The sequence below is a fragment of the Aythya fuligula genome, chromosome 13 (assembly GCF_009819795.1).
Source record: "Aythya fuligula isolate bAytFul2 chromosome 13, bAytFul2.pri, whole genome shotgun sequence".
Lineage (NCBI taxonomy): Eukaryota > Metazoa > Chordata > Aves > Anseriformes > Anatidae > Aythya > Aythya fuligula.
The window spans coordinates 11,331,141-11,356,172 of NC_045571.1; the positions used below are offsets into that span (position 1 = coordinate 11,331,141).

The 25,032-nt window shown below is 57.1% G+C and overlaps 2 protein-coding genes and 5 non-coding genes across 7 annotated transcripts; 6 read left to right on the forward strand and 1 right to left on the reverse strand.

Annotated features, from left to right (window-relative positions):
* The first annotated feature begins 222 nt into the window (after positions 1 to 222).
* Positions 223 to 9,778, forward strand: DKC1 (dyskerin pseudouridine synthase 1). The gene is made up of 15 exons (XM_032196445.1): positions 223 to 279; positions 436 to 497; positions 650 to 736; positions 1,297 to 1,388; positions 1,776 to 1,960; positions 2,449 to 2,513; positions 3,088 to 3,214; positions 3,565 to 3,695; positions 4,633 to 4,776; positions 5,167 to 5,287; positions 6,331 to 6,449; positions 6,989 to 7,092; positions 7,529 to 7,595; positions 7,984 to 8,142; positions 8,413 to 9,778. The coding sequence occupies exons 1-15, from the start codon at positions 264 to 266 to the stop codon at positions 8,479 to 8,481; spliced, it is 1,548 nt and encodes a 515-aa protein (XP_032052336.1). The 5' UTR covers positions 223 to 263; the 3' UTR covers positions 8,482 to 9,778.
* LOC116494638 lies at positions 2,608 to 2,855 on the forward strand. Its single transcript, XR_004253886.1, has one exon. It is a non-coding gene; the product is annotated as a small nucleolar RNA SNORD17 (small nucleolar RNA).
* Positions 3,404 to 3,479, forward strand: LOC116494641. The gene has a single exon (XR_004253888.1). It is a non-coding gene; the product is annotated as a small nucleolar RNA SNORD83 (small nucleolar RNA).
* LOC116494644 lies at positions 3,835 to 3,967 on the forward strand. Its single transcript, XR_004253891.1, has one exon. It is a non-coding gene; the product is annotated as a small nucleolar RNA SNORA36 family (small nucleolar RNA).
* Positions 5,645 to 5,892, forward strand: LOC116494637. Its single transcript, XR_004253885.1, has one exon. It is a non-coding gene; the product is annotated as a small nucleolar RNA SNORD17 (small nucleolar RNA).
* On the forward strand, positions 6,534 to 6,609 carry LOC116494636. The gene has a single exon (XR_004253884.1). It is a non-coding gene; the product is annotated as a small nucleolar RNA SNORD83 (small nucleolar RNA).
* Positions 9,779 to 10,141: 363 nt separating the features above from the next.
* On the reverse strand, positions 10,142 to 24,105 carry MPP1 (membrane palmitoylated protein 1). The gene is made up of 12 exons (XM_032196521.1): positions 23,921 to 24,105; positions 19,265 to 19,408; positions 18,964 to 19,042; positions 17,865 to 17,950; positions 17,307 to 17,375; positions 15,062 to 15,258; positions 14,734 to 14,840; positions 14,168 to 14,248; positions 13,677 to 13,757; positions 13,235 to 13,437; positions 12,838 to 12,912; positions 10,142 to 11,482 (listed from the first exon to the last, which is right to left on the reverse strand). Exons 1-12 carry the CDS (start codon positions 24,032 to 24,034, stop codon positions 11,306 to 11,308), a joined length of 1,413 nt encoding a protein of 470 aa, XP_032052412.1. The 5' UTR covers positions 24,035 to 24,105; the 3' UTR covers positions 10,142 to 11,305.
* Between the last annotated feature and the right edge of the window lie 927 nt (positions 24,106 to 25,032).

Here is a 25,032-nt window from a genome sequence, read left to right on the forward strand (position 1 = left end):
GGGCTGTATTAAAGCTGGCGCTGGCTGCACCAACCCGCGTGTGCGCTGCCCGCTTCTTGGGGTACGGGAGGGAAGGGGTTAACGGAGGGGGCGTGGCTTTTTGTGGAGGAGGGCGTGGTTTATGGAGGGGTGGGGCTAAGGGGAGGGCTGTGAGGGGGCGGGGCTTTGTGGAAGGGGCGTGGTTATGGGAGGGGGCGTGGCCACTGTTCCGCGCATGCGCGGCCTTTCGGCTCCCCGCGCGGGCGGCAGCACGCGGCGCGGCCATGGCGGACGGGGACGGTGCGGGCCGGGGGGGGGGGAGCGGAGAGGGGAGGGGGGCACCGGGAGGCCGGGAGGGACCCGGGGGGAGCCCGGGGGGCAGCGAGGAGGGCGCGGGGCCGGGCTCGGGCTGAGCGGGGCCCTCCGGGGCCTGCCCTGAGCGCCTCCGCCCCGCAGGTGGCAGCGCCAAGAAGAAGCGCAAGAAGGAGAAGCGGGCGCTGCTCGACGAGGACGTGGCGGTGAGTGCGGGGCCCTCAGCGCCCCGGGGACACCCACACCCCCCCCCAGACCCCTCTCCGGGACCCCCCCCACGGGGCCTCGGTCCCCTCCCGGGGCGGCCACGTGTGTGGGGCCCCCCCCGCCGGCCGCTGACCCGGCGCTGTGCCCGCAGGACATCCAGCACACCGGGGAGTTCCTCATCAAGCCCGAGTCCCGCGTGGCCCAGCTGGACACGTCGCAGTGGCCGCTGCTGCTGAAGGTAGGGGCTCACGGGGGGGTAGGGGCTTGGCCAGGCGCCTTCCCTCTGCTCCCTTCGGGTGCCCGGCTCTCTGTGCAGGGTTACGGTGCTGCTCGCTGCCACGTGCGGTGCTCACAGCAGGGCCGAGCCACGTGCGTGCAGAGATCAGGCTGCAGAGCTCGGCTGCTGGCGGTATCTGGGTGCCTGCTCTCACTTCATCGCCTCCTGCAAGCACTTGCAAAAAAAACTTCATTAACTTAACTTCAGCCTCATGGGCCTGTGCTCCTGTGTGCCCCCAAGCCATGCATATAGAATATGTGGGGCATGCTGCAATTATTCCACAGTGCAAAAGTCAGCTTTCTGCTCCTTCCCCACCTCTTCTACCTAGAACTTCTGATCCTTCCTCTCAGGAAAGCATTTCTGCAGTTCTAGCTGCAGGTTGGTTGCAGTTTGGAGGAGGTTTTTTCATTCAAATGTGAACCGGATGTGGAGTAATTGCGGAGATGCGTTAGGGCAAATACTCTCCTCGAGCTCAGTTGAGCTTCATTTTGCTTACAATAAACTTTTGTTTGGTTTTGTAGAACTTTGACAAGTTAAATGTGATGACAGCACACTACACACCCCTGCCTTCTGGTGCTAACCCCCTTAAGAGGGAGATCTCTGAGTATGTAAGGTGAGTGCAATAAGCTCTAAAATGACTTAATTTTCTTTACAGTTAACATCTTGAAAGCATGTTCTTTTCTCTTCAGCCTGCCAGGCTTTGAGGCTGCTTGGAACGTGTTTGCAGTGTTTGGTTTGTATTAAGGACCGAGTACTGATAACATTATGGAAAGAAAAGAATTACTTGCTTGTGCAGAGTATGACCTGCCTTTCAGAGGAGCAGTGTGCAGAGCAGCTTGATGCGTGCTCAGGGGGAGCAGCTGTGGGCTCAGCTCTTACTTGGCTGTTCATTTAGAAATTCTTTTCTTTTTCCATACAATGGCAAGTCTCATCAAGGTTTTCACACTACTGCTTCGTTTGTCCCAATACTTAGGCCTTAATCTGTTGCTTTGTGCCATAGGTCAGGCTTTATTAATCTCGACAAACCTTCCAACCCATCTTCACATGAGGTGGTCGCGTGGATCCGGCGCATCCTTCGGGTAGAGAAGACCGGGCACAGCGGCACACTGGACCCTAAGGTGACTGGGTGCCTGATTGTGTGCATTGAGAGGGCAACGCGGCTGGTCAAATCCCAGCAGAGTGCAGGTATGTTTATTGACATGGGACCATTTTCACTTGAAGTGACTTGGAAGGTGCAGAGCTCTTTTGGAGACAAGATGGAGACTTCCAAGGGCTGCCCTAGGCTTGCAGTGCCTTGAACTCAAGGATCCGTCTTGCTCCAAGCCAGTGAGGGTGCACCCGTGCTGTCTCAGGTGTTTTTTGATTGTTTCTCTGTGTCTGGGACTTGTGCCGTCAATGAAAACCCTTCTGAAAGACCAGTTTCATGTGTTAACTGAATTTAAGGCACAAACCTACAACTCCAGTGAAATAATGCTTGGTGAAACAACAAACACAGAGCTCAGATGATTTTCACTGTGAGGAGAACCAGCTGGATAATGGGTTGTGTGCACTTCTCAGGAGATGTTTGTGAAAATACCTGGACTCCCTAGATGTGTGGCTGTGTAGCAGCGTGCGCCTTGAGATCAACATTAAATGCAAGTGGCCGCTCCTGACTGCTCTTGTCGTTCTTTCAGGCAAAGAGTATGTGGGAATTGTTCGGCTGCACAATGCAATTGAAAGTGAGACTCAGCTTGCCAGGGTAAGTCTCAGCACACTGTTAGCCACTTGACACTCAAAGGGTTCAGCTTCTGTGGGATTTGAGAGGGTAGGAATGGACATCAGGCGTGCTGTGTGTGAGGTGATGATGAAGTTTATCCATTCTCTGAGTGCAGTGGCACTGCCCTCCTGCAACACCCTGACTCCTGTTCTAGGGTTTGGGTGCTGTGCAGCCTCCAGACACCCTCCAGCCTCCCAGTGTCCTACTGGGGGCTGCTGCGGTGTGTGGCTGGCTGCCTGCAGGAGCAAAGCAGTGCTGGCAGGGTCAGAGCCCCTCCAGAGAGGGGCTCTGTCCCCACTAAGACGAGGGATGACGTCTGATTGCACACTGCCACCTGATGGAAAAAGCCAGCTGTACCTCACTGGCAGTTGGGGTAGCGTTTTGACCACATCAGTGGTTCGTAACAGCTTTCTGAAATACAACATAACCAAATGGTGATGGATCTTCTGTGTTCTTGCTCATGGAAGTGGCCCTAGTTGCTGGACGTTCTGTGGTGCTCGTATGTTAGCTCTGCTCATGGCCCAAGTTAAGCTGTTGTTCCTGTTTCTGCTTCCAGGCAATAGAAACTCTGACAGGTGCCCTGTTCCAGCGACCTCCCCTCATCGCTGCTGTCAAGCGGCAGCTGAGAGTCAGAACCATCTATGAGAGCAAGCTGGTGGAGTATGATCCTGAGAGAAGATTAGGTAAAATGGGGGTTTTCTGCCTTCTTTCGATTCAACTCACAGCTGATAAAATTTCCATTGAAATGGGCTGCTTCCTGTCATTTTTAGACGAACTTAAGACAAATCCTTCCCACCATCAAGCAGTAACTGCTTCCCTTATTGCTTGTGTGTGCAGAGAAGCAAATCCCACCTTGCATCCTTGACTGACGAGCCAAATGATGTCAACTAGATGGCATTAGCACTTGGTGCAAAGATGACCTTCATCTATCACCCTATGCTGATGGCTCTGAGGGGTTGAACACAGAGCTTCTAGATGTGACTCATTTCTAGACACCTATTTAACTAACCACCTGTCCTGCCTTGTGTTTCAGGTATCTTCTGGGTGAGCTGTGAAGCAGGCACGTATATCCGAACGCTTTGTGTGCACCTTGGTCTGCTGCTCGGTGTTGGGGGCCAGATGCAGGAGCTGCGGAGAGTGCGATCTGGGATCATGGGAGAGAAGGTAACGGTGGCTCTGATTATAACCAGCAGATTAGGAATTGTCGGAATGGCAAGAGCTCTGTGCAGATGTGCACTGACTGGGAGAAGTTTTGTGAATAGCCCTGAGAACATGGAAGCTCTTGGCCACAGGCAGTCTGTAACCAAAGTGTTGAGTTCAGTCCAGGGCCCTCTCCCTGTTCTGGTAATTAAACTTTGGAACAGTGAGCGACTGGGAAATGCACCACGGTGACTGAAAGTCTGTTTTACGCCACCTGTATTTCTCAGCCTACAAAGCATGCACGTGCCAGGAGCTCAGGCACGAGCTGAGCTTTCTGCATAGCAGCTTATGACCGCTTGGTGTCAGGGCAGGACGCAGGGAGCGTGCCTGTGGAGGGGAGCTTGGGAGGTGCAGTCCTATATGATCTCGAACAATTCCCCAGTGTTTTCTGTCTGGTCATTGCTGGATCCTGTTGCTGGTTCAGACTCCAGGACTAACTTCTCTCCTTGCAAATGCAGGGTTATGAGAGTGATCACTAGCATTCATTTCTGAATTCCAGGTGATGGATGCTCGCAGGTGCTTCGATAACTTATTGCAGGTCACAGATTGGTGAGCTGCTTGCTTTAGGCTTCTACTCACTGATGTTCTTTGTCTCAAAGTTTGAGGTGTTTAAGTGTGAGGCACTTCTGAAGTGTAGGCAGGGTCTACCCATTAGATCCAAGCGCAGCATGACATGAGGAAGGTTGCAGCCTGCAGTAGCAGAGATTAGGCTGATCTTGAGCTGTATACTCTTGAAAGTATTTGTCCTTGCCTCTTCCAGGTAATATTTGTTGATGATTGTGAATTGTGCATCTGGTTTTGCTCCCTTTCAGCACACTGTTTGCTATTAGGCTTCATTTTCTTTTATGTGTTTTGAGCTGGTGGCTGGTAGGAGATTTCAGAGGGGTTGTGTCTTTTTCAGGACAACATGGTGACGATGCATGATGTCCTGGACGCGCAGTGGCAGTATGACAACAACAAGGATGACAGCTACCTGCGAAGGGTGATCCTGCCCCTGGAGAAACTGCTGACTTCCCACAAACGGCTGGTCATGAAAGACAGTGCGGTGAGTTCCTGAGTTAGAGCCAGTTGATGTAGCAACTGTGAAGTGCTGTCCCATTTGTATAGCTAATAAAATAAATGAGGAGCAGGATCCTCACGGAGTACAGCAGGGTCCTGCTTGAGAGCTTTGTAGGACCTTGTGTGGACTGCTGCAAGGTCACAGCAGTAAGATTGGAGAGCCCAGAACCAAGCATCAGTTGGCTCTGATGGGTGCTTTCTTTTGTTTGCTTTTCCCAAAGCACCCAGGTTTTATATGGTAGACAATGAGAAACAAATATGTGGAGATGTTATTGTTAACAGTAATGGCAACAGGAGGCCAAAACATCAGAGGCACTTCTTGCATTGTTTTTATTCTCCAGTAGCTTATAAGCCCTCTCGTTCCCCACCTTTTTAGGTTAATGCTATCTGCTATGGAGCCAAGATCATGCTACCTGGTGTCCTGAGGTATGAAGATGGTATTGAGCTTAATCAGGAGATTGTTGTCATCACCACAAAAGGAGAAGCTATCTGCCTAGGTATGAAACTCCTCATTCTTCTTGTGCCCATCTATTCTAGCAAACGTGTAACAGATGAATCTCCGAGCACAGAAGGTTTAAATAGCATTTCCTGACAGAAATTGTGGGTTAATATAGCCGAGTGAGCCAGGCTGCAAGGTGGTTGGCATTGAGCAGGATGTTAGGAAGCACCAGCTGCATCAGAGCCAAGCTGTATGCAGGGTAGGCTGTTGCTTGCGTTGCTGTCAGAAGTCTTCTGTTATCCCTGTTACCTCTTGCTGCCTGGGATATGAGCTGCATGCTTTCTTCAGAGCCAGTCCTTGGTGACAAGAGTTCCTCAGTCACATTGCAGCTGTGTGGTGCTCAGGCGTGCTGTGTGTGAGGTGATGATGAAGTTTATCCATTCTCTGAGTGCAGTGGCACTGCCCTCCTGCAACACCCCAATTCCTGTTCTAGGGTTTGGGTGCTGTGCAGCCTCCAGACACCCTCCAGCCTCCCAGTGTCCTACTGGGGGCTGCTGCGGTGTGTGGCTGGCTGCCTGCAGGAGCAAAGCAGTGCTGGCAGGGTCAGAGCCCCTCTCTGGAGGGGCTCTGTCCCCACTAAGACGAGGGATGACGTCTGATTGCACACTGCCACCTGGCACATCACACGTACCGAGGATCAGTACCAACTGTCAGCTTCTGTGAAGTGGTTTGAGGCAGTGCTTTGTTCTGACTGGCGTCTTCATCGAAGCTGTGTAGATGGCAGGTGGTGGGGCACTGTAGGATGGTCTGTCTGGTGCTGCCTGGCCTCACTGATCTTCTGGAGTAAACTGGAGGGGCTCGTGCTCCTGTTGTAGTCAGTCCATGACACAGATGCTCTCGCATCTTGCAGGGCAGCTCTCTGAAGCTTTAGTTCAGGACTTGTGTCCAGTAAGATTTCGGGGTGATACGGCATTGCTGGGGTATTTGCCTCCTCTTTGTGCTGCCAGAGGAAGAGCAGGCTGAACCCAACAGGTTCCTGCATCTGTCCTGTCACAGTCTTGCTGTTTTGAAGTGTTCACGAGCTCCCTGTTGCTTCTGCAGCTATCGCCTTGATGACCACTGCAGTCATCTCTACCTGCGACCATGGCGTGGTGGCAAAGATCAAGAGAGTGATCATGGAGAGAGACACGTATCCCCGCAAGTGGGGCCTTGGTCCCAAGGTGAGCAGCAGGGGGTGTTGGTGGGAGCCCAGTGCTGGGCTGTGGGCACCTCAGGTCTGTGCTTGAACCCTCCTGTGTTAAAGAGCCACATGATGTGAAGTGGATGGCATTAGCACTCTGTGCAAAGATGACCTTCATCTATCACCCTATGCTGATGGCTCTGGAGGGGCTGGGCAAGGAGCTCTGCAGTTGGAGTGGGTCACCTGAAATGTGGCAGGTCATAAAGCTGCGGGGAGAAAAGCACGTCAAGGATATAAGCCCAATTACACGCAGCTTTTGCTGTTAGTTCCCCGCCCAAATTAGCCCTTATTTCCTGATGAGATGCCTTCTGACTACTCCCTGTCTGTGACTTGTAGGCTGCTGTGCAGCAGATGTTTTCTCTGAGTTGTCAGAAAGTCCTTAGAGAAGTGTTCAGTCAGTGACCATGTGGTTCTTGGCTTGGCTTGCTCATAGATTATCTCCTCTCAGGATGGGTGGCTGAAGCCCAGGGGAAGGTTTCTCCTCTGTGGAGCTGCAGTCTGACTTTTTTGCACTCTCAGGCCAGTCAAAAGAAGATGATGATCCAGAAGGGTCTGCTGGACAAGCACGGAAAGCCCAACGAGAGCACACCAGATTCCTGGAAGAAGGAGTATGTGGATTACAGGTGGGTACGATTTCAGTTTCAGAATGATGGCACAGAGAGCAGGCGGTGTGCAGTGAGCACTGATCTGGGTGCTGCTGCTCGTGCTCTCAGGTGTGTCAGACCTGGCCAAGGTGTATTTGCTGTCTGGGCCCTTGGTGTGCAGTGTTCTCAGAGTTACAGGGACCGTGCTGGTGCTGGGCAGGGCTGGAGCAGAAGGCCCTGAGCAGACGGTTATCCCTCTTAGCCTGTGCCTGTGGCTTTAGAGGGAGTCAGTCTGCTAAAGGAAAGAGGGGAGGCTTTGCCACTGTCCTGTCCAGCTGGCACTGGTGCAGGCTGCGGGTCTTCCCCACACTGAGCTCCTCCACCTGATGCCTTGCAAGGGGGAAGGGGCTTTGTAGTGGTGCAGAGCAGTGCCAGGCAGTGACTGTCCTTCTTAGCCTGGTGTCTTCTCTTTCAGGGAGACGTCCAAGAAGGAGGCAGCTGCAGTTCCCCAAGCTGTATCAGAGGTGGAGAGGGCTCCAAAAGTGAGTATCGCTGCTGCTGTCTGGCTGTAAGGTTGGTTGGGCCCTGAAGACTTCTAATGTGTGCCTGTTCCTTTAGGCAGTTGGTATCAAGTGCTGAACTGTGGGCTGCTTTGTTTGCTTGTAGTACGTGGGCAGTGTTTCATGTTCCGGGAGCTCAGTGCCCACTTTGTTGTGGTTTTGTGGTCTGTGGATTAGCAGTAGAGTGACCTGTTTATGGCCTCAGCCCATTCATGTTTCTCTCTGGCAGTCTGTAGCTCACCCTCCTTTTCAAAGCGTTGCTAACCGAGAAATTTGAACTGGGCAAAGCAGCCGTAAGCTTGCAGACAGCTTTTCCATCCCTTGAGCCCTTTTGGGAGATGGCCCGGCTGACCGTGTGCTCTCCTAACAGAGGAAGCGGGAGTCGGAGAGTGAAAGTGAGGAGGCCGTGACCCCACCATCCCCAGCCACTCCACCACCAGAGGAGCTGAGCAAAAAGGAAAAGAAGAAGAAGAAGAAAGAAAAGAAAGCCAAAGAAGCAGCTGAAAGCGGGGGAGAACAAGTAGAAGTGGTATGTAACTGGGTACTGCCGTGGTAGGGACCAGGCGTTGGGAAGGGCTGCTGTCTGTCCCCCACACCCCCAGGATAAATGTGGCAGCAGCCCGCTGTGTGTGTCCTCAGCGTACCAGGCTCCCCACAGGGGGAGGAAGGTGCCTCAGGACAGGCACATTCACAAACTGGACTGGTTGTGAGGGAGGGGGGGATGGATCTGCACTGGGGATGGACGTGAGCAGCGGGTGATGCCTCTCATTCCTTCCTGACCTCTCCAACCTCTTCCCAGACCAGTGAAACCAGCACCAAGAAGAAGAAAAAGAAGAAACAGAAGGAGGTAGAAGAGAGCTCAGAGTAAGCGACTGGATCTATCCAAAGCAGGCGACCTCATCGTTAGAGAGGGAGGAGTCTGAGGCCTTGAGAAACCAGGACTGGCTGCATGGCAGAGGGGCCAGCAAGTTCCCAGTTCCTTTTCTGCTGTGCATAATATGAGTGAGGAGGTGTGTTTGCCCAGGATAAGCCCTGCTCATGTACCCCTCCTCATCCTGTTTTAAGGGTAGCCAGAGGAGGGGGTACCTGACTGCCCCTGCACTGGATTGCTTTGTGAATCTGGACGCCTTGATGCCAACAGAAATGGCATCTTCAGGGAAACTGCAGCTCCTTGCTCTTAGGTGTATTCATTTTCACCACGAGAGGGAGGAATGGCACTTTCCCCCTGCTCTTGTCCTGCCTCTTCCTTCCTTCTCTTCCAGGGTTGGAGCTGTTACCTGACAGTCGCAGAATGTATTGGTGGCTGGAGGACTGGCCTCGCCACGGCCCGTGGAAAGGGCTTGGCATGGGGACAATTGAATCAGTTATTTGAAGGGCTCTGTTGTTTTTTTTGACCTGGCCGTTTGCTTGGCTTGACCCTCAGATAATTGAGAACAAATGTTCCAAAGGTATTCAATACCTTCTAAAAACTTCTGTCATAAAGGATTAGAACATGAATTTCCTGCTTTATGCTTCGTAGTATGGGGAACCTGCCTGTTAGTTGTCAGCTGATCCCAGACCCAGTGTCCCAGTAATGTTGCCAGTGTCCACCTCCTGCTGGCTCCATCCTGGTGGTTGGAAGGGGACTGCAGCACTCTCAGCTGCCTTCCCTTGTCTTGGTACCTAACGTGCTCTGGAAGCTTCCAGTGGGGATGTGGCTGTGGGGCAGAAGCAGTAACAAGAAGGTGGCTGCCCAGGATCTCTAAAGGGCTGTCGGGACTGCAGAGCTTGTGAGCAGTTGGCCAAAAGCAGCTCTGCAGGGGGCACTGGGTGTGGAGCTTGAACGGTTTCATAATGAGTTGTCCTAATATCCTTGTCTGGGGTGGCTCACTGGCAGTAGGAGGTCTCTTCTATCACAGGGATAGTGCTGAGCCAGGGTTTTAGCCCCTTTCGATGGGGAAGGATCCAGGCTGTGTTGTTCTGAGCTTCTGTCCCTGCAGAGGTCCTGTAACGTTTGTCTTACCTTAATGCATTGCTTTAATCTGACTTGTCTGACCCTTTTCTCCCCTCTAATGCTAGAGGCGCAGGCAATGGTGCCAGCAGCTGGTGACTGTCAGAACCTGAGCAGATGAAACGTCACGTTTTTATTCTTTTTTTACATAATAAAAGCCCTATTTTTAAATGGGTGACTTTCTTGCTTATCTGGCTCGATAGTGATCTGAGAACACCGACCTCCTAGGTCTGTCTGTGGGGAGGGGAGGTGGTTAATGTGTGCGTGCTGCAGGTACAGAGAAGTGCTTGAGTCTACTTGGATCCCAACTAGAGAGGCCTCTGGTCATCTGGACTGGATAGGTGAGTAGGGGCCACCCTCTGCTTGTAAATCCCAGTGGGATATGCCTGGAAGCTTTCTTCCTACTGGAGAGGTCTGGCAGTAGATGGAGAACTGCTCGGCCCTGGCCTGCTTTACCTCAAGTGCCTCTGGGTCAGGGAGGTGGAAGGCTTGCAGCTGGGAGCCCCTACGCAGCCCGAGTTAAAACACCAGCCACGGCGATGTTTCAGCACACGTTTATTGCTGCTCATTGTTTCCCTGCAGTGGATCAGAACAAAGGTCCCTATTGCACATCAACAGATCTTATTTTTGGCATCCTTAAAACAAAACAAAAAAAAAAGATTGCACAAGACTTGTTAGCCCCCTTCCCCTAGCTGACTGCTGAACACACACGATATTCTTGCATGGAGGTGATGGCTGTGGTCTGCCCGGGAGCCACCACGATGCTTCCTGGGCATGGTGGGGCTGGTGTATCGATGCATTCCACCTTCAGGAGGAGCAAACCCCATTGTGGGGGTGCCTTTTAGGTTAGCATATGGTGTGCAAGGCACCCGGGACTGGAAAACATGCCTGGATGATCTCTTTAGAGACTGTTTCTACTGCATGCAACGGATACTTGTGGCTGGATCTACTTCACCCATTGAACTGCCCCTCTGGGCTTTGGTCCGTAGGACTTGCTCAACTGCTGCTGAGTTTTTCTGGCCAGCCAGTAACAATCCAAGCTGCACAGTGAGGATTTAAATGCAGGGAGTTTTTACAACTACAGTTGCACAGGGTGAAACAGAAAACCCAAACCTCAGAATGCAGGCGTGAGACCTGCCTGGGGATGGCACGTTCCGTGTCAAATCCACACTTGCCTTTTTCTGGCTTTACTGGCTTGTGAGGGAAAACCCTTGGACTTAGGAGCCCTGCTGTGGTCTGAGAAGCCTCCCAAGCTGTGGGCTTGTCAGGGGCTCGAGGTCACCACCCAGGCTTTCAAGGTGTTTGGTGCAGGTGCAGGGACACCTGCCTGGACGGCCCCTGCTGTGCCACGTCCCTCGGGGCTGACGCAGAGAACAAGACAGGCTGGGTGCTGCAGGATTGTGCTTTCCCTCGCCAGGTGAGGCGGGGGGGCTGTGCTCTGAGCTGTGGGGATGCCGTGGGCTCTGCTGCAGCCCCGTTTGAGTGCAGCGGGAGGCGGCTGTTCCTTCGGGCAGCCTCTGGCCTGCATTCCCTGGCAGTGGTGCTCTGGAGACCCTGTGTGTGTCGACCAAATGAGACCGGGTCCGTGGGGCAGCAGAGGAAGGGACTTGTGCTGGGCCGGGCGGCGATCAGGGGAAGCTGAGGAGGAGGTTTCTCTGCTGCAGGATGGGTTGATGGGAAGCGGCGGGGGCTGGAAGCCCTCTCAGTACACCCAGGAGACGGGCACCCACTGTGGAGAGCTGCAGGCCTGCTCAAAGGCTTCCTCCAGCAGCTTGAGGCTTTCCTCCACTCCGTTGTTGACTATGGAGAGGTCAAAGTAGTGTGCGTAGCGGCTCCGGATGCTCTCGGAATCCTTACGGAGTTGCTGCAACGCCTCCGACTGCAAGGAACAGGAGAGCACGCTCAGGAGGGGGATTCACAGCCCAGCTCAACAGGAAAGCTCTGTCCCGTCCCCAAAACAACTCCGGCTGTTCCCAACCTGAGCACAGAGCAGCGAACAGGCCAGGAGAGCTGTTGTGCAGCCCCACGGGAGCATCAGTGGATTTTAATTGTGCTTTTATGCAATGCTGGGAGCATCAGGTTACCTGCTAGAGTGAGGTCAGCTCTGCTTAGCCCTGTATTTGTCTTTAAAGTGCCTTGTGGCAGCTCCCCAGGATGAAAAGGTTCGCCTAGCAGCAGGCTGCTCATTGCTACAGCTCCCCAGCTTGAGGCCTGGGGCTGATTTAAAAGCAGGAGCTCTGCAAGACGATCCCTCCCCGCTGGCCTGTAACCAGCACGGGCCGACAGCCCCACCAGCCTCCCTGTCCTACTGCTGTCTCCCTGCAGCCTCTAACTGGACACCAAGCACCTTTCCCCAGTGCAGCCCATGCTGTGAAAAATTGAGCTGGAGCCTAAAACGCATGCATCCCTCTGCCTCTGCACAGAGGGGGGCTGCCCAGCAGTTATTGGGGTGGGGGGGACACACTGAGCAGTTTGCCTGGGTCACACGAGCCCTGCTAGGTGACATTTTGGCTCTTACTCCTGGAGGAAGCAGCTACCTGAGCTGCGGCAGCTGGCTATATATAGAGCAGAGCAGTGCGTGCAGCAGCAGGGCTGGCCCTGCCCACTGCGGCAGGGATTAGTGCCTCTGCCTGGAGCCAGCGCAGCCACGGGGCATGGGCTGGGGGGAACGGGCTGCCCCCAGCGTGAGGTCTGGCCGTGTAACACTGCACATTAATGCCTGTGTGATGCTACAGAAATCTCCCCCTGCAGCCTGCTGCACGCTGTACAACCCCCAGCTAATGGTCTGGGCTGGTGCAGCAGCATCAGTGCTGCTTGGTCCTAATTTTGGAGGGATGAGCACAATGAGCCGAAGAATGGAACGCTGCTGTTCGCCTGTCCAATTTGCATAGCTGATGGCAGGAGAAGTGTTCCTGCTCTGCAGCACTGCTACAGCTGGAGCTGGTGCTGGGCTGTGCAGCCAGCTACGTGCTAGTGGCTCGTGGTGCTGCGGGGCTGATGTGGGCTGGGGTCTGTACGTGGCAGTCAGCCTAAGGCTGCAGGAATCCCCCAATCCTATTCCTTAGCTCTGGGTTAATGAAGCTTCCCTGCACCACAAGAAAGATGATGATCCTCCTTACGGAGCAGGAGGGAGAGCCCTGGGCTGCCACAAGGTTTCTGCCCCCAAGTGCCATGGGCTCCTCACCACCCCCTGCCCAAATGAGAGGAAACTCTGCACCTGCCACCGTCACTCACCTCCTCTGCCTTGTCTGTTGGGGCGATGAAGACTATGAACGGGGAGAGCTCTGCCGTGCGGACGATCTTCAGGGTCTGTGGAGAGAGCAGCATGTGGTTAGGGGGATGCTGTGGTGCCTGTGATGCAGCTGTGAGCATCCATCCCCATCCCTGTGGTGCACCCTGCTGCTGGGCTGGCTGTTGGATGTCACTTCAAAAAGCAGCACCCCCACGGCTGGTGTCTGACAGGGGACAGGGTCCCTGTCCCAGCCAGGGACATGCAGTACCCACATCTCGGGCATGGAAATGCCACCCCAATGCTCCTGGGCTTGGGGAAGGCTTAGCTGGTCACACCCAGCACGAGGGTGGTTCGATGCACAGCAATCCCCATCCCACTCCCTGTTCCCCTGCTCCCTACCTGGGGCTCAATGTCCAAGATAGCGACTTTGTCCTGCTGGTGGATCTTGTGCACTGTTTCAAACTTGGTGCCGAACATATTTCCCTGGTAGCTTCCAAACTCCAGGAACTCGTTGGCTGAGATGTCCCGGGTCATCTCCTCGGTGGAGACGAAGTAGTAATCCTTCCCGTCCACCTCGTTCTTCTTCGGGGGGCGCGTGGTGTCTGGGGAGAGAGGGCAATGCTGGCACGTGCTGACCCCAGAAGGGCTGGGGAACTGACCTGGGGGGTTTCTGGTCCCTTTTTGAGCATGGGGCTAGGGCAAGGAAGAGCACAGAAGACCTGTGTACCTCCCGTGAAGGTCAGAAGGTCCAGGCCCCCCTGCCCTGAGGAGGAGGTGAGGAACGTGCCACAGGGGGTGCCAGGGCAGGGCTGTGCTCCCTTTGCCCTGCTGAGGTACTTACGAGGAGCTGGGTACATGAACTTCTCGGGGTTGTTGCTGAGCAGAGCGTTCTTGATGTGGCTACGGCCCACTCCGCTGGCTCCTGCAGGGAAGGAGGGATGGACGCTGGAACCGGGCTCAGGAGGAGCCAGGGCCCCTCTGCAGCTCCACGTCTGAGGGACAGTGCCAGCACTCCCAGCACCCGCTTTCTGAGCAGGTCTGTGGTGTTCTCCAGCCTGGAGGAGGCTCTCCCTGCATCAGGTGCTCTTGCCTCCAGCAACCAGGACGATGTTTAAGAGCCAGAAACTCTCCCGAACCCACTCCACCCCAGCCCTGCAGTGCAGGTGGCAGCCTACATACAGATGTCAGCCTGCTTGGGGACTGCTGCAGGCATAGTAAATACCCCCCAAAGCTCACAAGCTTTGAAGGGCAGCCCTGCCCCAGCCCATGTTCAGCCCCACAGCCCCCAGCACGTGCAGCCCCCGCGCTGAGGACGCCTGGGGCAGGGCCTACCGATGAGCACCAGGGTCTTCCTCTTGAAGGCGGGCAGCCTCACCACCTCCTCGTAGGAAACCACATCCAGCTGGTCAAAAACTGGAATGGAAGAGAAACAAGACAGTCATTAGCACCGGCCTGGCTACCACAGCTGGGCTGTGCGTGTGGGAGTGCAGCCAGATCCTCTGGCAAAGCGAGGGGAGCGATCGAGATGGGGCATTTCTGCCCAGAACAGTAGGACCCAGCAGCCGGGTGAGGAGGCAGCGGGAAGCTGCAGAGAGCTTGTTGCTCGGGGAGCTTTATTTATCTTGCTGATTTATGGCCCTGTTTGTTGTTGCTCGGAGCTACAGGTCGGGCCAGCAGCCAGCACGTCCTCAGCCCGCTGCTGGCCCAGGGCAGGCCGAGCACGGGTTAGCTCGGGGTTTACACAAGCAGCTGACAGGCACGCTCCGTGTCCCAACAGGACACTGACCTGGGGTTTTGTGGTCCCTTTTTGCTGTGACTGCTTCCCGAGGGCTGAGCAGCAGCAAGGCCAGCGCCTGCCCTGTGTTTTACAGCCTGCAGAGTTTGGGGCTCACACTTACTTGAGCTGTGCTTGGCCAGGTATTTGTCTTTGCACTTCTTTTTCTTCCCGAAGGGGCTGCAGCTCGGGGCTTCGCTCTGACTGGACTGGGTGGTGCTTGCCACACGCCTGCCGAGAGAGGAGGACACCAGTGAGGCCCGGCTGCCACCCCGAGGCCCTGGGGAGCACTGGGATCGTCCCTCAGACACACAGGGGCACCCACCCTAAGGTCTCACCCTATTCCTGCCAGCACAGCAGAGCTCCGTGCCCCAGCCGTGAGCTGGGGATGGGGCTCCCAGTCCCACAACCACATCCATCCCCAGACTGGGGTTCCCTGACCAGGGACCTACCACTCCTGGAGCTCTGGGGAAGGGATGAGCCCCGCCGCCTCGGTGCCGGAGCCCTCCACGCGGCCCTGCCACCAGTTGCTGTCGTCCTTGTTGATGATCTGAATCACGTCACCAGTCTGGAATTTCAGCCCCGCTTCCTTGCAGGGGATCAGGCTGTCTTTTTTGGGGTCATAGTCAAACTGCGCCCTCATGAACATCTGGAAGAGAGAAAGGGCTGCAGTTGGCATGGCCGTGCCGGGCGGCTGAGCTTGGCCATATCCAGCTCCCAGCCCCACGCTGCATCGCCTGGCAGCAGCTGTGCAGCTGCTGAAGGACTGCGTGCCCAAGCCGGGCAGACCGTGCTGTCCTTATTCCCCATCAAAACAATTTCCCCACAGCACGTCCTCCAGCAGCGCTGCTGTGACCTGCCAGAAGCACGGGGCCAGCGGGACACAACCACGGGTCCCTTGGTGCCAGGAAAGCAGAGCACAGATCGGGCTGTGCCATGAGACCTCTTGGGAAGGAAGACGACAAACATGGAACAGCCTTCCAGGATCCTGCCACCTGCTCAGGCCCAACACTTGCTTTGAAAGCACCCTGCGGTGCCAGGAAGGTGGGCACCGACACAAGCACGCAGGGGACACACAGTGGGCACTGCCTGGAGCCCTCTTCTCCAAGCCAGGTCCCTCAAATTTTGGGAAGACCCCACCGACTCAGCGTCACCCCCAGACAGCTCCAGGCATTACCCAAGGACATCAAATGGCCGGCTCCCGGTGCGGATTATTTGCCAGCCCCTTCCTAGGGCTGCAAGCTCAGGCACCAAGCAGGCTCCAGCAGAAGGAGCCTCAGTATTTAAGGTCAAAAACCTGCAGTTTATGTCGGGGTTGGAGGTGACCCTGAGAGACCTGAGCGCTCGGTGTTTCTCATTAGGATCCTCCCAAGCAGAACTGCCACGAGAAGCCCTCGGCTGGCCTCGTGGTGGCCGGCTGCCAGGCTGCGGGGCCAGCCCAGGCTGGGTGCTGCTTTTGCCCAGGGCATCGCGGTGCTGGGATCTGCACCGTCACGCCGTGAGCTGAAGGGGATCGAGGGGACAGAGGAGGTGAAACGAAACCAGGAGTTACTCTGCTCTCAGCAGCGGGCTGCAGGCAGCACAGAGCTGGGCACCTCGGGAGCTGTTGGTCCCGGGAGCCTGGACGCATCGAGGGGAGGGCAACTGCTGCTGCTGGGAAGGAGTTTGTCCCCGTGTCCTTCCCTGAGCCCAGAGCCAGCCTCCGGTGGTTTGTCCTTTTTCTCAGAGGTAACTTCTCCCCGGCGCTGAGCTGGCCTGGCCGATTGGAGCTGGCTCGGTCAGGCCAGGGTGGGCCCAGGACAGCAGGAAAGGGGAGACAGGGCCAGCACTTACTAAACAAGCACATGCAAGGCTGGTAGAGCTGGAATGACGGCCGCAAGGGCTGAGAGAGAAATGGGGTGATTTTCACTCACCCCCATACTCAGAGACTTCAGCTCCTCTGAGGGAGATCCTGCCCCCACCTCTCCCAAGCCCCTCTCCCACTCCTGCCTGTCCACAGCAAAGGGGCTGTGCTGGGGTCAGCTCCAGCCCCGGGAGCAGCTCAGTGTGCCAGCCACCACGCTCAGACATCCTCCCAGAGGACCAGCCCTCCGCGTTACCCCAAGCATTTCGGCCAAAGCAGGACTCCAAAGGCAAAGCCAGCCAAGTGCCCATGCTGAGCGCCAGCATGCACCCTCCAGAGCATGTCACCCCCTGCCTGGCAGCGGCAGCAGGAGCTGCCTTCCTCTCCCCCACTGCTTCCTTCCTCCCCCTCGCTCAGGGGCAGAGCTGCTCAGCAGTGCTGGAGCTGATGCAGCAGGCAGCAGTAACGGCCCGGCACGGCCGAGCGCCCCGTGCTGCACCTGGAGGTGCTGCTGTGAGCTGTAACGGGGACGTGGCTGCAAGGCTGTGTAACGGCAAGGCCTGGAGGTGGGCAGGAAGCTCTCGGGCTTCCTGGTGCACGCACTCTGCTGCTTTCACATCGCTAAAGACTGCACACAAGTAGGTGTGTGGCTGGGGAAACCCAGGCCCGTGTTCCTGCATACGCATCAGGTTAACTCATCTGCGGTGATAGAAGCACAGGGCAGGTCCCTTCGCCCTCCAGCAGCTCCTCCTGACCCCTACCCTGCCCCAGGCCTCTCCCCAGTTTTGGTCCCTGGTGGTTTGCTCTGGTCCCACCCAGCCCCAGAGCCGTGTCACGACACAGCCCGCACTTACCTGGAGAGCAGGGAGGCGGTTTTGCTGGTTGGGAATGACTTTTATTGAGACCATGCCCTGGGTTTCTTTCTAGTGAACAAAGGAAGGGGAGAAAGAAAAGTTGGAGTAGGTGGGCCTGGAGGCAGCCCGGCAGCAGCAACCTGCGCAGGGAGCGAGGACCCACAGAAGAAAGGCTCCTGTGTGCTCCCAGCTCTGCTGTGATTTGGGGAGGCCAGAGCCCAGGCAGAAATGGCTCTGCTGGGGATGGGCTAGGAGCTGTAGCAGCATAGCCTTGCCACGCTTGTTCCACACCCAAGGGGGACACCGACACCCGCACAAGGAGCTGGCTGTGGGCACTGCCCAGCATCACCAGAATGAGCACGGAGATCTGCTCCATCTCCAGCCCAGCTGTCCCCGGGAGGAGCGTCCCGTTTGGCCAGCATAAAGGAAATGCTTCCCTCCGTCTGTTCCCTCCGTGCTGGCCCCTTCTCAAGAGACAAAGACAAGCTCCCCAAGCAGCACATCCGTAGGCAAAGGGCTCAGTGCTGGGGAACAGCCCCACCACACACAGATACCTACCAGCATCTTCTGCAGCTGGTCAACCGAGTGGTTGCTCACGCTCTGCCCATTGATTTCTATGATCTCATCACCCACGTGCAGGGAGCCTGCCAGCAACGGGAGAAACATGAAAATGCAGGAGCAGACAAAAGGCACCCACCAAACCCCAGCTAGGCAGCTCCAGCAGCCTCTGAGCCCCAGTGTGAGCTGTGCCCCGGGCACCATGGTGGTGTTTGCCTGGGCAGTGCTCGTAGAGCCACCCCTCACCTAACCCCGAGGCACAAGGGGAATGAATTCCACCCCCTCTGCCCAACGCACACACTTTGTTCACGCTGAAGGTTATCAGGTTACTTCCCACTTTGTGTCTTTCCCTGCTTTAGACTGGTCAAAGCACCCGTTCCAGAGTTATTTAAACCCAGCCCCAAGTACCTCACTTGGAGCCAAATGACAGCCTCTTTACAAAGCCCTTGAACACCAGCTTTCTCGGCTTTATGTGTTTTAAATTTATACATCCAGCCAGATTATAGCCTCAGATATACTGCTATAAATCAGGCTCCGGCAGCATTATTGGAATGGCTTCTGTATTATCTTGGCAGGGGCAAGCTCAGACTTCCCACTTCGACCCCAGGCTGGAAAAGGGGCCTCATCTAAGCACAGAACATCTCATTTCCACACCCCCTTGGCAAGACCCAAACCCACAAAATGGCACCTATTAATTTCTTTTGGCACTTCATTTTGGTTTGCAGAGCCAATCCACAGCACGCCTGTCCTGCCTGTGCACTTCAGGAACGGGAAGAGCTTCCCCCCCAGCCTCTGGGGTACGATCCATCTCTAGTTACGGTCACCCCGTCACGGGAGGCAGACGGATGGCTCTCAAGTTCCAGTTTGTGAGAGCCCTTCCCCCATCCCTGCATTTCTCCCTAAAGCCTCCAGCCCATTAACAACAACCCTGCAGAGAGATGGGCGAGTCCTGAGCTCCTGACATGCTCCTGGTGGAGGAAAGGACACGGATATCCATGCCACGGTGGGGCTGCCTGATCTCCGCGCGGAAAGAAGCCAGCTGCGGTCGTGCCCCTGGTGCATGGCCTCTAGGAGGGCCTCGGCTGTCCCTTGCTGTTACCTTGTCTGTGAATCATGCCCCCGTGGAAGATCCTGGCCACCATGCAGCTCTGCTTGTCGTTCAGCTTCAGCGTGATTCCCTGGAAGACAGGAAAACCCGTGACTGCTCGCCGGAGGGGAGAGCCCCCGCGCTCCCAGCAACATCGGCTCCTCTTGGCACGGGCATCGCCCGCAGGTCCCGGGCAGGAGGCAGCATCCAGCACCCTCTTCTTGTGGCTGAGCTTCCCCCACATTCAGCCCATCAGCACAGCTCTGCCTGCCCCTCCACCCCGCTCGGTGCCACCGGGTTTTGGGGTCCTCACCATGGGCTCCTCTGTCACCTTCTCGAACTGCACCAGGCGTATCTTCCGCACCTCGTGGCCGTTGCTGTGGGAGGGACTGCCCAGAGTGGCCGAGCCGTTGGTGTAAATGTCCTCGGTCATGGCATTCGGGGCCTGGGTGACGGCCTGTCGGGGCAAAACACAGACCGGGGTTTAGGGGCTCCCCCTGCGTGGGGCTGAGCTACTCCCGTGGTCACGTTCCTGGGCTCAGGGGGGGAGGTGAGACCCATGAGCTGGAGGAGAGGACAGTAAGAGCAAGGGAAGAAAGACAGCAAAACAGCTTCCCCCTTGAAGATCAAGATCAGCAGTTTTCCAGCTTGGGAGACACGGGAGGCGAGAAAACTTTGGAAAAGTTACAGGTACAGAAGCCAGGAGTCCACAGCTGGTTGTCTTCTGCAGCAGCAGGTCCCACACACTACGGATGTGTCGCAGCAGCGCGTGGCCCAAAGCCCACAAAAGCCCAGGGCAGCTTCACAGAGCGGTTTGGGCCTCACCCCTGAGGAACAAGGGCAGAACTGGGGCCAGGCTCTGCCCTTGCTCAGTTCACAAGCTCAGCCTTTCCTCATCTGGGTCAACGGGCAACCAACACGCTGCAAAGCCACGTCCCCATCCAGGCACCGAAGGCAAAGTGCTCCCGAGCCAGCCAGAAGCTCCCTGCTCCCCTCCAGCACCCAGCTCCAGGCCAACTGGGGCTGTCGGCACTGGGAAGAGGATTTCATAGATTTCATAGGGGATTTCAGCCCTGGGGAAATCTGTTCTTGGTCTGCAGCGGGTGCTGGAGCAGGGGTCCCAGACAGGGACCTCCAGACTGCAAAGTGAGCTGCTGCCCCCCAGGACTGGCCCCGCAGTGCTGGCCGTGCCCTCGGCTCCCCACCGGCCATCCCGGCCCTACTGAGTGAGTGGGTGGGAGGAAGAAGAGGAAGAAGAGAATGAACTTCTCCAGCCCTGCCTGAGGCCAAAGTGCCTGTGAGGTGACCTGAGTCAGCACAGATCACGTTTATCTCATTCATGCCTCGGGAAAGCATTACACCACGCAATCCCGGGCTCCAAACCCCCAGGCTCAGCAAAGCCCGGTGACCCAGGACACGGCACAGTCTGCTCCAGGGCTGGGAGTTCCCGTCCCCACCACCCCAGCCAGCTGAGCCTCCTGGCCCTGACCTTTGCTTTTTGCTGAGAGCTGGAGAAAACACCCAGGCCTCGACGCTGACACAGCACCAGTGTCACCCTGGTGACTCCTGGAGAGCGAGCCTCGTCACCGCACACTCGCTGCAGTGCCTCAGGAGGGCTCCAGTCACTCGACGGCCGCTCTGAACCCAGCAGGGTCCTCTGGGGACCCCGGCAGCCCCCAGGTGACTGCACCGAGCGGTCGGTGCTTGGGGATGGGAAATGCCAAGCTCGTGATGGGGAGCTGGGGAGGGCACATGTCAGCTCCAGTGCTGCGCAGCAGGGCACTGGATGCAGGAAACGCACAGCTCCCGCTCGGTGCACGCGAGCTGTCTGGCCTCATCGCCTTCCCTGAACCCTCCCAGCAGCCGTCACGCTCCCAGCCAGCTTGGTGACTTCTGGAGGCTCTGCAGCGGTGCTGGCAAGGGGACAGCTCCTGCTACGTACACACGGCTCCGCAGGAAACATCTGTGCCTGCACGCTGCCAGCAGCCAGCCCTGCGGCCACAGACAGCTCCGCGCAGCCCCAGGGCTCAGCCACCTCTGCAGCCAGGGCGAGGAGGTTTGGAGCTGAACCACACAGCACTGGAGGACCCCAGGGCCTGGCACCCTGCCCCACGGTCAGCATCGCCCACCAGGGTGGCTCTTGCTGCTGCGCTGGGCTGTATGGCACCGGGGAAATCAAACATTAACTGGGCAGCTCGTTTCCAGGTGGCTGAAGCAGCACTTGGGGAAGCGGCACCCTGGTGCAAAGGGCACGCCCGGTGGTTTGGTTCCTGGGCTCTCCTTGCTGTCCTCACCAAGGGACTTCGATATCGGGTGGCCTTGGAAGAGCACGTGGTGAGCACGTGGAGAAAGGTCGGGCGCTGCTGGCTTTGCCAAGCGGGCCCCCAAAGCACAGTAGCTCAGATGGAGGCAGGAGGGCAGAGGAAGCCCAGCGCCAGGATCCCCTGGGACTGCCCTCCCGGCACAGCAGGAGACACTCCACCAGCCGTGGAGAGCAGCAAAACCCAGCTCCCTCCAGCAGCCATCGCCCCTCGTCTGGTCATAATCCCTGTGGGCATATATGGGGAGGCTGGCATGGGAGCATCCTTATCCCGGGGTGGCTCAACCCCATCCCGTGAGCACAGAGCAGAGGAAGCCCTGAAACATGCTCTTGCCATGGGGTGGGGAAGAGCATCCCAACTGGAGGCACAGCCAGCTCCTTCCCTGCCAGAATATTTCGGTGCCAGGGAATGAGCAAGGATGAGGCCATGCCAGCTGGCACACCCGGCATGGCTTCAGAGCCCTCCACACGTCTTGCCCCATTGTCCCCACAGCAAGCCTGGGCATCGCCCTGCCTGCAGCCCTCCCCGGCCCATGTCCTGCATGTCCAGGTGCTGCCTGCACCTTTCTGCAGGGCCATCTGCTCTCCTGCTTGGTGCAGAGATGTCCTGGCCCAGCAGCCTCTCCTCTCACCCTGGAGCATCACCGCCATGCAGCAGATGTGTGCACTGGGGTCTCAGTACAGCTTAAAAAAGATCAACATGTAAAAACAAAAGCAAACTAACAAAAAATAAAAAAATAAAAAGAGCGTGGCTGTTGCTTTCAGGCCATGCAGGCTGGGTAGCAGTGGTCATGTGGCCATTTAGAAGTAATTCATCCTGCCTCCTGCCCGAGGCTACTCCCTGCTCAGGTCTACAATCACATGAGCAATCTCACCCAAGGCCTCAGCAATATGATCCAAGTTTAAAAAAAGAAAAAAAGATTGAAACCAAACAGGATTACACTGCTGAAACCAGAAATAGGCACAGCCGTGCCACCAGGTCACAGGAGGAAGGGGAACAGAGAAGCAGAAGGGACAAGGGACACAAGTGGCTGTGGGGCCAGTGCATGCCGCCACCTCTGTGTGCCCTCGCGCTGACTCCAGCTCACTGGGAGCTGAGACTGAATAGGTTTAGGTTTCCTAGGGAGCCCAGTTGGTTTTGCTGAGGCACCGTTTTCCCTCAAGGAAAGGCTGATGCAGCCTTCCAGATGTGTTTGCAAAGCCTGTCACCTCCAAGAGACAGCCAGTAACACTGTGACACTGATGGAACAGATCCTGTGAGGTGGCCCGGCTGCTCCATTCACCACCTTCAAAACGGCTTTTTCCCTGCAGCCGCTACAGACTGGAACAGTACAAAATAGGTTTAAGATTAAAGAGCTGAAACCAACCTCATCCACGTCATTTTGGTCAAACCCAGTTGTTTTGCTCTGCTCTCAACTACTGGTTTCACCCGTGGCCATTTCAGAACTGGGGACCGCAGCCTTGGCCTGCGCTGGAGCTGGCACTGGTTTGGTGCCACGAGACACTCCCCGGGGGACAGCACGCTGCCCCCTCCACACCCCAGCTCAAAAAAGTGCCCTTCTCTTCACCACCGGCCTCCCAGGGCTCAGATTTGCCCATTTTACAGCCGGGAAACTGAGTCACGGCCGATAAGGTGGCATGCCCAAGGTCACCCTGCAAGCCAGGAGCACTGCTGGCAGTAATGCCCACACCTCCTTGGCAAACCTGTATTTGCCAGCGAGGAGATAAAGGGCTAGAAAGACACGTAGTGGGGCCGAAGGGGAGAGGGCAGAGGCCTGCCTCACTTCTGCTTGTTTTCTAGCAATGACTCTGCTTCCACTTGTGAGGTTTTGCATGCCCTGCCGCCACGGGAGGAGCACGGTGCGGTGCTTCCCAGCACGAGGTTCTGCTGGGGGCAGTGAGAAGAGGAACCTCTGCTGCTCTGTCTGATTTGGGCTGGGAAGCAGGACCCTGAACCTCTCCCGAGAGCTGCTGCGATGTCCCTGCCACTTTGCAGAGCCACTGTTGGCATGGGCAGCGCTGTCCATGCCTGCTCATGCTGCAGGGATGAGCACACAGCCGATGGGCAAGCTCAGGACACACAAACCAGCTGGGTGCTAGCCCTACCGAGCACCTCCCAAAAGGCCCCACGCACAGCCCAGTTTGCCATCTCCCTCCTCATCCCTGCTGACACCAAGCCTCCGTGACAGCAGGGAGCTGCAGGCCAGCTCCTGCATCCTCCACGCCGCGCTGCCTTTGGTGATTTATCCCCGCTCCGCAGGCGGCCAGGCAAGCAGAGGGATGGGAGAGCTCCTCGCAGCAGCTGCCCGATCCAAACGCTATTTTTTTATTTTTTGGAAGCACCCTGCTAGGGTTGAGCCATAAAAAACACAAACCACCAGCATGGGCCAGACCCGGGGAGCCTCTTTGGGGGATGCTCCAGCGTCCATGCGCCGGGACGGGCCAAGGGCAGCACCGGGGGGCAATCTCCTCCCTGCAAGCAAGCCCCGACCCCATACTCGAGCCAGGGCTCGGGGGGGGGAGGTTCTCAGAGCCGAGCAGCTCTGCCGGGAGACCTCCCCCCCGGGCTGCCCCAAACCGGGCAGGGAGCAGCCGTGCAGGGCAGGGAGCAGAGCCGGGAGCAGGGCAGGGAGCAGGGCAGGGGCTCACCTCGGGCTTGGCCCTGTTCTGCAGCAGGTGCTCCAGGTAGAGGTCGGAGAGCGCCGTCCTCATGCTGCTGCTGCTGCCGCTGCTGCCGCCTCCGCTGCTGGATTTGAGCGTCATGCCGCCTCCCCACCGCGCTGCCAGCAGCCGCAGCCGGTTCCGCTGGCTCCAGCAGAGCGGCCCGGCCCCAATCCCAATCCCAATCCCAACCCCAACCCCGGCCCCGCCGTCCCAAGCCGCCTCCAGCACCGCCGCCGGCCCCGCACGCTCCGCCCGTAGCGGGGCGGGGAGGGGAGGGAAGGGAAGGCCGGGCCGGGCGGAGCCGCGGGGGCAGGACGGGGGAGGGCTCCCCCCGGGCCTCCCCGCTCTGCTTCCAGCTCATGGCCCTCTTAGGGTTGGGGTTGGGGCTCCCCGGGAGCCCCCCGAAAAGCCCCGGGGGTGGTTGGGGTTTGCCCGTGGGAGGCCGCGGGGCCACGCGTGGGGCTGGGGGTGCCCGGGGGGTGCTGAGCTCCTCTTCCACACCCTGTCCCCGGTGGTCCCATGGGTTGGGGTCGTGGTCAGGTTTGTGTTCTGGCTATAGGGACACGGAGAGCGGAGCCTCGGGTGAAGACTGAAATTTATTTCGGGATGGGAAAACCACTCTGGGAGATTTTTTTCTTCTTGAAAATAAGCTGAAAGGAAGAAGAAAGTGGTTCTGCGCCTGGCCTTGGCACACCACCTCTGGGTTCCTGCAGTTTGGGGGTTTCTTTGAGCCACACTCCATTTCTGTACACCTTTCTGCGCTGCTTCTCCGAGCTCCCCGGCTCACCTCAGTCCAAAGCTACCCTAAAAACACAGGGAGAAGGTGGCCGGCCAGCTTATACGGGTGGCCAGAGGTGCACCCACCCCCTGCCCCCTGGTGCTGGTGACAGCGGGCATTTCAGAGCGGTGACCCAGCAAGCACAGGCCCTAGAAAACCTGCCCGAGAGAAGGGGACAGTGGAGGGTGGGCGATGCACACACGTACGTGAGGCAGCAGAGGAGGAGCAGGACCAGCAGGGTGATGGGGAAGACGAAGAGGACTGCCCGTGGGATGTTGGCGTAGAGGTGAGACCACACGTCTCCCAGGTAGTCTGCCAG

Coding starts and splice junctions, on each gene's coding strand:
- DKC1 (XM_032196445.1), top strand. Junction 498..649: donor TGCTCGACGAGGACGTGGCG/GTGAGTGCGGGG, acceptor CTGTGCCCGCAG/GACATCCAGCACACCGGGGA. Junction 8,143..8,412: donor GGGGAGAACAAGTAGAAGTG/GTATGTAACTGG, acceptor ACCTCTTCCCAG/ACCAGTGAAACCAGCACCAA.
- MPP1 (XM_032196521.1), bottom strand. CDS start 24,034: ATGACGCTCAAATCCAGCAGCGGAGGCGGCAGCAGCGGCAGCAGCAGC. Junction 15,259..17,306: donor ACCGCCTCCCTGCTCTCCAG/GTAAGTGCGGGC, acceptor TCTCTCTTCCAG/ATGTTCATGAGGGCGCAGTT. Junction 13,758..14,167: donor GAAGACCCTGGTGCTCATCG/GTAGGCCCTGCC, acceptor CCTTCCCTGCAG/GAGCCAGCGGAGTGGGCCGT.